The sequence below is a fragment of the Epargyreus clarus genome, unplaced genomic scaffold (genome assembly GCF_041222505.1).
Source record: "Epargyreus clarus isolate Ecla_fem2 unplaced genomic scaffold, WU_Ecla_fem_2.2 ptg000021l, whole genome shotgun sequence".
Lineage (NCBI taxonomy): Eukaryota > Metazoa > Arthropoda > Insecta > Lepidoptera > Hesperiidae > Epargyreus > Epargyreus clarus.
Window position 1 is genome coordinate 11,415,857 of NW_027332228.1, and position 12,804 is coordinate 11,428,660.

At 34.8% G+C, this 12,804-nt stretch overlaps 2 protein-coding genes across 2 annotated transcripts; both read right to left on the reverse strand.

Moving 5' to 3' along the window:
- Positions 1-1,629: 1,629 nt before the first annotated feature.
- Positions 1,630-7,720, reverse strand: LOC140750842 (uncharacterized). Its single transcript, XM_073084568.1, has 5 exons — positions 7,709-7,720; positions 7,314-7,541; positions 7,077-7,214; positions 3,442-3,608; positions 1,630-1,702 (listed from the first exon to the last, which is right to left on the reverse strand). The coding sequence occupies exons 1-5, from the start codon at positions 7,718-7,720 to the stop codon at positions 1,630-1,632; spliced, it is 618 nt and encodes a 205-aa protein (XP_072940669.1).
- A 2,116-nt stretch (positions 7,721-9,836) lies between these two features.
- On the reverse strand, positions 9,837-10,797 carry LOC140750843 (uncharacterized). Its single transcript, XM_073084569.1, has 4 exons — positions 10,626-10,797; positions 10,450-10,505; positions 10,009-10,175; positions 9,837-9,906 (listed from the first exon to the last, which is right to left on the reverse strand). Exons 1-4 carry the CDS (start codon positions 10,795-10,797, stop codon positions 9,837-9,839), a joined length of 465 nt encoding a protein of 154 aa, XP_072940670.1.
- Positions 10,798-12,804: the final 2,007 nt, after the last annotated feature.

Sequence of the window (12,804 nt, forward strand, 5' to 3'; positions counted from 1 at the left end):
GCTTACTTACATTCTTTTATATTAGGGTTCAATCTTTGAAGCGAGCTGTAGTTATTGTAAAGCTAAAGTAAGGAAGTAGCACAGACATTATCATACCGTCCTTCCAGTGCCCGCATTCAAAATGTGTAAATTAGGGCGCTTTTTACCACGCTTTTATTAGCTTGACCTGTATGTATGTATGTACGTATGTATGTATTTATGTATGTATGTATGTATGTATGTATGTATGTATGTATGTATGTATGTATGTAACGGAATCTTTAAACTCGATTTAAACCCACATTGAACAGTCCCCCATTAATTTAAAATTTTGAAGACTTATGAAGAACCGAAGACAATACACGATTTAAATAATTTTATCCCATTCACCTGCTTAGGATTGTCAGAAATCAGGATTAACGATTTTCCTTGTGCGATGTTAGCGTGGTTTTTAGTTTTTAAACTATAATTATTATTCCTAATATTTGTGTACTTATTATTTATGTGTTGGCACTAATAATCCTGGGAATTATATTGTGAGTCTGTAAATGTGGTAAAATGTGGTAGAATCCTTTGTGGTACGACTCCGGTGACACTACCGCCATACCTATCTCTGCCTAATAACACCAGATTTAAGCGCTGATATGTTCTGGTTTAAAGGGTTTAGTAAGAAAGGCATACATTTCCAAAGCGTTCTAGTTTTGTCCTCAAGGGTATCGGCGCATCTGTGGCCGACCTCAGGTAGGAATATCTATCTCATACCTGGGGTTGATTACAGATGTCCACGGGCGGCAATCGCCACTTACCATCAGGTGGATTACATGCTCATCTGCTACTCCTATATTATAAAAAAAGTTTTATGCGCGCTCACAAAGTTTCATTGAAATTGATTGACTAGTTTCAGAGACAATGACACTATATTTAATTATGCGATGTTTAAAATAATAAGCAGAAAAAATAATTAATCATCAAGTTCAGGGACCAGGAATACGTGCCTCTTTTTATGTGTTCACTCTAAATTTCGTTTAATTTTAGTACACAATGATTTATAGAAACTCTACTTTACTGTTTGCTTTCGCATCTTGATCGACATGCACTTCTGATTATTCCAAGTTATTTCTATTAGAAATTAATTATCACTTGCTTTAAAGACAGAGGAAACATCTCGAGGAAACCTACGCGCCTGGATACTTATAAAAGTTCTCAAAGGTGTGTGAAGTCTATCAGTTCGCACTAGGCCAGTACGGTGGACTATTGGTGGACTTTTACTATTGTCCTGATGACGACTACGACTTATTGCAGTCTTGGTTTCCTTCAAATATTTCTTTGGTCAATAGTTAGAATAAGACCACATGAACAATATGATTGTGAGTGAAATTAATTCATATTTTTTTGTATTTGTAATTTTATTTGAGAATTTATTTTTCTTTTTATATTTCAACTTAGAAATCCACAGACACCCTATATTAAGAAATTACATATCCATATCCATAGTCTTTTAGCATCATAATCAATATTTCTTTAAGTGCGAGTAACATAAATAGCTACGAAGAATAAAAAGAGAGAAATATATTTTAAAGTGTTTATTTGAATTATACTAATATTTATTTACAAGTCATATCACAATTGTAGCCAATTTATTACTAGAATCTAATGGTGAGATCCATGATGTACAGGTACAGCATGAGCCGCATGACCTTCGCGATGGACTACGGCGTTGAATCTGTGAAGAAAAGAAATTAAAGAATAACCATTTTTTAATTTATTACAATTAAAAAAGTAAACATAACCATGTTTACTTTTGTGACGACAGATGTAGAATAAAATAAGTCCCTGCTGTGAATTATTACTCTAAGATTCCTGAATTAACATTTATTTGCTGAAGTTAGCTTGTTAGACAAAAATCGCTTGATCCATCGTCATTTTTTACCCGACTGCCAAGGAAGGGTTATGTTTTTCGCGCGTATCTTGTATGTTTGTCTTTCTTTATTTGATCCGATCTTACAAACGGCAGGATGAATTTCAACAGTTAAGGTGTCATTATATTTGTCTCAATGACCCGAGTGTCAGATAGATAGATAGGTGTGTTAGATAGGTGTTAGTAATAAAAAAGCAAAATGGCGGATTTTTGGCGCGAAATAGTAACACATTTAAAAAAAAAAGTTAGCCGAACCTATCGAGTAGGGTATCAAATGAAAGGAAATTAAACGGAGATTATAAAAACATATTTGTATATATATAAAACAGCAAGGTGACTGACTGACTGACTAACTAAATGACTTTTTCATTTTTCAGAAATCAACGTACAGCCTAAACCAAGGACCTTACACTTCTGAAATTTTGCTCATAGGTTCTCTATATAGCGTGAATAAGTACTAAGAATGGCCTTTTGGAAATTCTACCCTAAAGAGGGTAAAATAGGGTAAAACAGGTTTTTTGAAATCCTTTAATTTTGAAGCAACTACTATAAAATTTTGTATTTGGCTTTCTGGATAGGAACAAGGACGCACTTATTATTCGCCCTCCGAAAAATCAACCCCGTAGAGGGTAAAATAAGGGTTTAAAGTTCATTTGAACAATCGTCAATTTTGAAGCAAACACTATGAAATTTTGCATCAGGCTTGTTAAATAAAAATAATGAAATTCTACCTCTAACGAGGTAAAATAATGACCGAAGGTTTAATTTACTGAAGTTATATATTTTATAGCCATAAATGGTTATACCGTAAATGGTGGATTTTTTCGCGAAATACGAGTAGTAACACGTTTTAAAAAAAGTTAACCAAACCTATCGAGTAGGGTGTCAAAATACAGGAAATTAAGAGGAGATTACACATACGTTATATAATATATCTTATATATAAAATTCTCGTGTTAGTTACCGTACTCCTCCGTAACGGCTTCACCGATTTTCACCTAATTTTATATACATATTCAGTAGGTCTGAGAATCGGCCACTATCTATATTTTTTTACCCCTAAGTGATAAGGGTAAGTAATGTTCACCCTTAATTTTTTTTTATTTATTTGGCAACACAACGTTTGCAGGGTCAGCTAATACATATATACTCGTATATACACATCAAGTTGCTGTACCAGAGATCGACGCAAAGGGAAACCGCTGAACTTAAGCGTGCTGGAATTTTACACATTTTTTAGGTTCTTTATATAGCGTAAATGAGCACTACGAGGATAAAATAGGATAATATTGTTTGAACATCTTTTGTTTTTGAAGCAGACACCTACTATGAAACTTTGTATGTGGCTTTCTGGATAAAAATAACGAAATGCCTATTTCACTGCTTTTGGAAATTCTACTTCAGCCTTTTTGGTGCAGTCGGGTTTTTGATTTTTTTAATTAATTAAATGCTTGCTCTTCGTTTGTAGTAGTTTGGCTTTGTATATGAGCACTTTAAGAATGAGAATACGATATTAAAATACTTATAAAATACTTTATTCTTACCCGGAGTGCTTGTCAGCGGTGTAGTCGACGCGCCTGACAGTGCCGTCAGCCTCGTGCAGGGTGTAGAAGCCGTGCACGGCGTCGCCCTCACGGGTCTCGTGCTGGGACTTGATGTCGCCGGTGTGCTTGTCTTCTACGCTGTACTCGAATGAGTAGTGAGCAGGCGCCTGTATAAATATTATTTATGAAGATACCTTCCAATAAAATAATAAAAATAAATAACGAAAACAAAGTAATGCACATAGTAACTAACGTGGTAATCTTCATGGTGTTCATTGTGAGTAGAGTAATGAGCAGGTTGATGGTGAGAAATAATTGGCACGTGGTGGGAGATGACTGGGGTGTGGTGTGCAATGATTGGGGTGTGGTGAGCGACGATCGGAGTGTGGTGAGCGATGATCGGAGCGTGGTGAGCTACCACCGGTGCGTGTTGCACATGTCCATGACTCTGATGGAGAACGACGTTCTGGGAGGAAACGGCGTGGCCGTGGCCGCTGTAGCCGTGACCACCATTGTGGTATTGGGCCAAAGATACAGCCAGGATGGCAGCAACAAAAGTAACCTGTAACGAATGTATTAAAATTAATAAATTAATATTAATTTAACATCGAATGTAAATATATAATTATTTATTGTCAAGTATATAAATGTACCTTAGTAAGCATATTGTTGTGGACAAATGAATGTTCTTTAACCAGCGAATAGTCCTGAATGATATCTGATACTTACACGGCGAGGTTTTTATACCAAGTGAAAAGTAACTCATGAAATTTACGCAAGAAATTAAAGATATATTGGTTGAAGCCAGTTTTGTCCACATAGCAATGTTGCACTTTATGACCATACGACCTTGGTTAAGCTGCTTAACAACATTTGTAATACCATTGGTAAGATACAAGTTATCTTTTAGGACTTATATAATATAGGAAGGATAAAGGCAGAGAAAGCAGGCACCCAAATGATAAGAAAATCGGTCCGAAACGCGGTTTTTTGAGGTGAATTGATATTCTATTTTTAGGTATGATCTAATTAATCGATTTATTCTACTGGATACGAGTGATCTTCTGTTGTTTCTATATTTGGAGTGGTCACCTGTGACGTAATCAAATAAGTACTTGAGGACACAAGCAACACCGAAAGCGCTTGGTGAAGCTTCAGCAGAGTCTCGGCGCGTCGGTCGTATGGGGCAAACGCACATAGAACGAATTGAAGCTGATGATTGAAGTTGACGCGCGCGCCGAACAACTGTCATGTTTGGATAGAACCGATTTAGTTGTTCTTCGATTAAATAGAGTATTTGCAGTATAGTGATTAGACAACTATGTAAAGCATTTAAGGGTATAAGTTAAAGAGACATAAGGTAGTGATAAGAATGTAGATGCAGAACAACAAAGATCTCGGTTCGGGAACATTAATTAACTAATTCGATCATCCCGTTCCGACATATTTATATCGCATAAAAGTTTTTCCTCGCCAGTTTACGTCGATTATACGTCATATTGTGTTGGAAAATACCTCAAAGCGTAAAATAGATAAGTAAGTAAATAAAAGTTCATTTCTATTAAAGATAAATCTTTTTTGTTCAATTATGGTACAAGAGCAACACATTATTTCGTTTTAGCTATGTATACAGCACCGGATAATACAGTAATTATGATACGGCTTCGACAGTGTTGTAAAGATGATGATAAAATGTGTATTCTGGGACAGAGATAACACAATTCCTTTGACTCCCTCTCTTCCTATGACAAAGTAGGTGATGATTAAATTATTAAATCAGGCCATAGACATTAGTGAATTTCGGCAAAAACGACTTAGAGATTTTAAGAGAGTATAGTTTATTCTAAGCAGTCAATTTTTTACATTAATAATAAAGCTTCTACTATTATAGAAAAACCCTTTCATTTAATGAAAAGGAAACAAACATACAAGATAAACACGTATATTACTCATCCGCATCGCAGCCTTTTTTTTTGTTTACGAGGGGGAAACCTTCAAAAGGTACCCGGTGCCGTGGGAGCGACGCAGGGTTATGTGGGATTCTTCGCATCGCAACCTATCTACCTATTAAAATAGCAATCTACTTGTTACATTTGTTATAATAACGAAGGAGTAATAAAGATAAATTACGAAAAGCTATGTTATTTTGCATTTGTATAGCTTCTCTAAGATAAACGATCGCAACTGTTTATTTTTATGGAGCTGTAATACGTGTGTCATTAATTTGATATTCAAATAATCTTTAGGGAAAGGCTTCTCTTTCACAAGCCTTCCTGATAATACACGAAATATGAGATTATGTTTAGGACTAATACTTGTAATATGATATATTTTTAGCGTTAATCTGAGTATCTAAAGATATTGTAATCGTATTTTCATTCAATCCTCCTTCTATCACGGATATTTAGGGCATAGTAAATAATCTTGTGTTATTGAGCTGTAAATGTAAAGTATTTAAAATGTTAATTAATTTGTCAGAAATAAAATCTGTACACTTAGATAAATAAAAGCATCTTAAGGAATCTTAACTCAGACATTATTAGCGATGCTAGTAGAAAATTACATTGTAGGTATGCTAAGTCGAACTGTCCCTTTACCATGAGTTTTCAAAACATCCCACAATTTTACGTTTCGTTTACTCAACCCATCATTCTGTTCCGTTTGCTAAGTGGTAAGTGGTCCAGTCTGTTTGTCTGCCTCACATGTTCGCAAAAAAGAGAGACCAAACAAGAAGCGCCATTTTGTCAATTTAGACATTTAATGCTACGTTACTGACACTATAGTTCCGATACAATCCGCTAGGGGCACTAATTGGAATTTGTATGGGCCAATACGTAAACAAATAACAAAATAGTAATATTTGTCCATACGTAAAAACACATGGTAAGAGTACTGTCGAACATTGAAAACACTAATCGTAACCAAGTTAATATTTGATCGAGCTCATCGATGATAAATAAAAGTATTTATTCACAACACTTACATGGACATAATTCACTACTTAATGTTATGTTTGTGGGAAAATTAATTGTTTAAGATGATAAATGATCAATATGATGATGATCAATAAGAGGTGTTTATAATTTAGTAGTTAATGTACAAACTACAAACGAATAGAGACTTATAAAATTCCTTTTAAATGTTTCATAACATATACTTTCTTTTTAATTTTAAGGGCTAATATATGGGTTTGACATTTAGGCTATGATTATGTGAACATTTATGAATCAAAGTATGAATTGCTTTTCTAAATATTTATTCATGTATAAATAATTTAATCAATTAAGAGTTAACGTAGAAATTCTCAGTGGTAGTTGTTGTGGATTGGTTGATGAGCTGGAGCGGCATGCGCAGCATGGCCTTCACGGTGGACAACAGCGTTGAATCTGTAAAAGGAAATAAATTAATTTGAAAAGTCTAAAAGTTACGATTATAACAAACAATTTAAATTCTTAAAAAGAGCACGAGGCTCTATGCAGCTTTTATCCCTTCTCAAAATCAGTATTACATATTGTACGGTTCATTCAACTTCGATACCTATGGCCTTTGATATTTATCAATCGCGCGAGATTCATTCAAAAATACGTGTTATTAAGAGTGTCTTACCCAGAGTGAGCATCAGCAGTGTAGTCGACGCGCCTGACAGTGCCGTCAGCCTCGTGCAGGCTGTAGGAGCCGTGCACGGCGTCGCCCTCACGTGTCTCGTGCTGGGACTTGATGTCGCCGGTGTGGGAGTCAGCTACGGAGTACTCGAAGGCGTAGTGGGCAGGCGCCTAATGAAATTAATGTAAATTTCATAGATAGTAGAATTAGAATTAGATAGTAGAAGATTTGAATAAATAATGCAATATATTAATTAATTTCGGTTTTACATGATATTCCACATTGTGTTCTCCGTGAGAGGCGTAGTGGGTAGGCTGGTGAACAATGGGTGCGTGGTGCGCAATCACTGGCGCATGAGCGATTAGGGGTGCGTGTTGTACGTGTCCATGGCTCTGGTGCAGCACGATGTTCTGGGAAGAGACGGCGTGGCCATGTCCGTGGCCGTAGTTGTCGTGTTGCGCGGCAGCAACGGCGAGGATAGCGACAACAAGAACAATCTAATTCAAATCAAAATTATGTACTTATTATTTTTTTAGTTTAAGCTATTTAGGCTTCTAGTAATATGCGATATTTTACTTTTTGATGTTTTAGTTCTATCCTTTACAGAATTTTATAATTTAGTTTATTGTCGTTTTAAAATACTATAAGTAAAGTTTTAATTTACCTTTGAGATCATATTTGTTTTTTTTTGTATTTACGGTGTTACAGTAAAAAGTCAACTGATATGGATACCTCAAAAAATTGACTTTTTATATCTCTTTAACGGCAGCTTTACATAAGTAATGGTTTAATTAATGTCGATCAAGTTTATAAACTGATCTTGAGCCCATTTTTGAGTAGGCTTTAGATTCGGGTTTTTTTATATATATAGTTTTAATTGACACAAGCTATAAATACATCGAAGGTAAAAGTGAAGTTAGGGAAATTTAACAAAACTCCTTATAATTTCAGTAGACTCAGTGTTCGTGCCTTACATCTTTTTTTTAAATACGAGTATAATTGGAAAAATCGAACAAACTCATGTACAAAATTCTCAATAACACGAAATAAATTTGAAAAACTGAAAACGATAGGGATGAAATGCGAGGTAGAAATTGGAAGGGTTACCGTCAGTGGCTAAATTTAATTTATGTTTTCGTGCCTTAAAGAGCATGTTAATCTGTCCGTCCTGGTTGTTATGGGTTAGTAGTCATTAAACTTTACAAGCGCTTTATTGGTGATTTGAGAACATTGGAGGGTACGTTAAAACGTTCCAGTTGTTATTATTGGATAGCAGTAGTTAAATTTTAGCGTAAGCCTTTTATTGATGAATAATTAAAAGTATCCAAAATGTATGAGACTAAGCTGTAACTTTCTCTAGTAACTCGAATTAGAGTAGCTTCGTTGATTACACTCTGTCTCCACGAGTGGTAGGTAAAGATCCACATTTTATCTTAACTGTAGCACGTAGGTTGAAGCCAATAAAATAAACAATATAATAATTCAATCATCTCCTTTCATATTTGAATCTCAATATTTATTTGTGATGCGTGAAGAACAACGAGGAAGAGAAATCGATGAACAAAAGGAAACACATTCGCTTTTGTGGGACAAAATTTATTTCATAGATGTTTGTGGTAGAATAAATGTAGAGAAATATCAACAAGGCTTGAGTAGTTTATATTACATTGTAATAGCTTAAATATGAAACAAGTTGATGATCGTTATCACCGTCAGATGAGCTAGCGAAATGTTAAGGAGCTGTGATATTGTTCTAACGACCCGCTATCCAAGGTCTTAGCTAGGAGTAAGTTGTGTTGTTGTTGTGTTAACTTTAAACTTATTGCTATGTTCAAATATTTTGTTTGCGTATCTCAGTAAGGGGCAATTAATCGTCTTTCTTTATATTGCCTGAAATATATGATTAAATAAATAAATTAAAAAATATGTTGATTAATAAAGATAGTTAACTTTTTCTAGCATTGCTGATGAACTGATAATAATTTGGTCATTTACTATAGTACTTGTTTTTCTAGTTCTACATTTTATTTTCTTGATAAAAATAGTTCAGTGTTGGAATAAACAAATAAATTCTTACTTGTCATCCTTTTCCTTATTGTGCCTTTTTTATTAAAGCAACTGTTTTAGTATATAAGATTTTTATTTATTTTTAGCTCAAAAATGTTGCTGTCAGGTTTTTAACCTTTTTTCTACAATAAAGGAACAACAAATGCAGGATCCAGTCGATCTGATAGTAAATGGCTACTACCGTCCATAAAACATCTGTGTTTAACCAAAGATTAGCTTCCTACAGAGAAGATGAGATTCCTATCTGAGGCTGGCAATGGATTAGTTGCTATCTCTGAGCACTAAGATTAAAAGCCACAGAAAAGTATGTTTCTCTTACTATCGACTTCAAAGCGGAACACGACAGCACTTAACATCATTGTTTTAGTCAGAAATAGATGTGTAAGGTTCTAACACCATTAAAGCTGCATTTAAAAAATATATACTGTTACACTAAATGAAAACTTATATTTATAGTTGTTTTTTGTGATTCTTTTATAAATGATTGACTCTAGATTTGCTGATATTACTTAAAATATGAATAGAACAACAGACATATTCAGGTGAAACATATTATATAATAAGTACGTATCCATTGTGGTTATAATTATCTTCTGTATGAATTAGTTAATTAACAATATAAGAGAAGATGAATAAATTAATTCCAGGTATACTATACACAATTTAAATGTATTATTAATATTTAGTATAACACTATTGTAATATAAAAATAAATTATCAATAGTTTAATGGTGGGAGTGATGGACTGGTACGGCATGAGCAGCATGACCTTGACGGTGGACAATGGCGTTGAATCTGTAAGATAATTAAATCAGTTTAGTTGATTATTCCATAGAGATTACATAACATAATTATAAACTCTTTATACGATTATTTGTGAATTTAAGAAGATTTTACCCGGAGTGCTTGTCAGCGGTATAGTCAACCTGTCTGACAGTACCGTCAGCCTCGTGCAGGCTGTAGGAGCCGTGCACGGCGTCACCCTCACGTGTCTCGTGCTGGGACTTGATGTCGCCGGTGTGGGGGTCGTTCACGCTGTATTGGAACGCGTAGTGAGCAGGTGCCTGAAACGTTAAATTTTAGTTATGTAAAATTACAGATAAAATAATTTTTAATGACCACATTCTATCTATTACAATCGCACTGCTGCGTACTAGTCTTTTTTTAATTTAGTGGGGTTAAGATCATTGTTTACCACATTTTCCAAGAGCGAATTGGTGAAACATGTGCCTGACCGACTGTTCTGACCTCATGCGCGAGAGGTCCGAAATTCACTACTACGTTGCTCAATTAAACCTAGTTATAATAAAAATTCAGAAATCGTTCTCAATTCCTTACATAATGTTCCCCATCGTGTCCGCTGTGGGTGTAGTGAATGGGCTGGTGGTGGACAATAGGCGCGTGATGAGCGACAATTGGAGTATGGTGAGCAATCACGGGTGCATGATGAGCGATAACCGGTGCATGATGAGCAATGATCGGTGCATGATGAGCAATGACTGGCGTGTGATGAGCAATCACTGGCACGTGCTGCACGTGTCCGTGGGTTTGGTGCAGAACAACATTCTGCGAGGAGACGGCATGGTTTTCACCGCGACCATAGCCGTGTTGCGCCGCGGCAACAGCAAGGGTAGCAGCAACAATCAAAATCTGAAAATAAATATGTGTTTGATTACATTTCATCATTGCTTCCTTAACTCTACAACCTCGTTTAACGATTACATATGATTGGATAACAGTAATTTAAAAACATAATATTTGAATGAAATAAAACAAACCATTTGTAATACCAATACCAAACCAATACCATTTACCAATACCATTTGTAATTTTCAATTACCTTTGTGTGCATTTTTATTATTTTTTGGGTAATTCCTTGCAGTGTCTTATGACTACTGATACCAGAAATTACGATAATTAAAATTGTCTTTTTATATCTTACAAGTGGGGTATAAGCTTGCATAAGTAAACATTTCATTCAGTTAAAATCAAGTTTCTTACAGAATCAATAATGTTCTGGATCTCGTTTTTGGTAACTATAAGGGTCAATACTTTTTTGGACTTTTGTGCTTTTCATTACAATAAGTAGTTTGATATTTAAAATTATCTGGATCCCGTTTAGAGCAACTTTTATTTTTAAAGTATTGTATATATTATTTGCTATAATTTTAAATTTCTATTTAAAATAAAATTTTATTTCTATTTCTGTCAATCTAAAGCTCGTTGTCTTCCATGAAACCCCAAATAGAACACAGTTACAAAATTTATTATTACAACCTACATATTAAATTGTACGGACAAAATTGGTACATTTCGTATGTCTAGTTTAGCAAAGCAAACAAGCATCTTGCTACGAAATTAGAACCTGTGTCGTCATATACCGGTCTAAGCAATCGCTTTAAGTTAAGACAATACCATTCAAAAGGAGGAATTTTGAATGTAGAACCCTTTGTGGTTTGACTTTAGAGTCACTACTGACAAACTTTTCCTGCTTAATAAAGATAGTTTTCAGCGCTGATATATTACGGTTTCCAAGGCGTTCGAACTTAGACCACAGGGGTGATAAAATTTGGGGTTAATATTATAATCGACTTCTTTTTTTTTTACGGTGACAATTTTAAATGAGAGAATCATAGAAGTGGTTTCGTCCAAAATAAATATGTGCAATTCCGGCTTTTCCGGCTTAAAATCTAATTAAATTGCAGTTTTGCAAATATTGATTCAAAGACTTTGTTTAGTTAGTCCTTTTACTATTGTCTATGCCATTGCCCGTATATTCAAATGTCGCTATCTGTGCCTAATTGAAGAAGTCACTCTATGTGCAAAGTTGTATTTTGCTCAGCTATTTTCTTTGAGTGCGGCATTCCATCTATCCTGTCCAACAGCCTTTAGAGGTCCAATGTAGAGTACAGCATTAGTTTGTCAGAATTGGCGGCAATAAGATGTAATATATGGATCGCGTTAAGGAAAAAGATATAGTTTTTTTTTTAAATTAAAGTAAATGGTTTTAAAGATTAGACCACAACTTCCCCATAACTCCTGAAACGAAGCCTTCATTTTAAAAAAGGTTATTGTTCTTTTTATTCTTCTGTGCAGTTGGAATGAATAGTATACTTTTCTTCTTTAAGATTGTGCTTGTTTCTGGCTTAATTTTATTTGTAGTGCTCGTTCGACGTAACTAGATTAGGTTTATATCACTCTTGTACCCAATACGCTAAATTCCTGCAGTTTGACACTTCGTCAAGTGGCACATTAGTCAATGACGCGACACTACGCAAAAGCATCATCATATTTGTCGTTTTGTAAAAAATATCTTTAAATATGTAGTTTTAACTTTTTATTATTACTTTACATATACAAAGTTCTTGACGCGAACATTTAAGATGTTGAATGAGCTTCCTCCTGAGGTATTCCCGGAGCGCTATGACATGGGGCTCTTCAAAAATGTTTAAAAAGAGCTCTCATACAAAGCCGGCGATGCATTGCCGACTCCTCTGATGTTGCAAATGTCGATAGGCGTCGTTGACTACTTACCATCAGGTAGTACGTCTGCCTAATCGTTAGATTAAACAATAAAAAAGAGTGTTCAGCTTTTTGTATGCGATGCCTACTCCTACTTGGTCGTCCTGTTTTTCTTTTTGGTATACGGAATATTAAAAATTATCTCTTGAATACGTACAGTACACATAAAAG

Excerpts from the sequence above, each read along its gene's own strand:
- LOC140750842 (XM_073084568.1), bottom strand. Across the intron at positions 3,609-7,076 it reads CTGACGGCACTGTCAGGCGC|GCGCCTGCTCACTACTCATT; the intron begins GTCGACTACACT and ends ATATTTATACAG. Across the intron at positions 1,703-3,441 it reads ACCGCTGACAAGCACTCCGG|ATTCAACGCCGTAGTCCATC; the intron begins GTAAGAATAAAG and ends TTTTCTTCACAG.
- LOC140750843 (XM_073084569.1), bottom strand. The coding sequence starts at position 10,797 with ATGATGAAATGTAATCAAACACATATTTATTTTCAGATTTTGATTGTT. Across the intron at positions 10,506-10,625 it reads GCAGCACGTGCCAGTGATTG|TTGTCCACCACCAGCCCATT; the intron begins CTCATCACACGC and ends ATCACGCGCCTA. Across the intron at positions 10,176-10,449 it reads GACACGATGGGGAACATTAT|GCACCTGCTCACTACGCGTT; the intron begins GTAAGGAATTGA and ends TTAACGTTTCAG.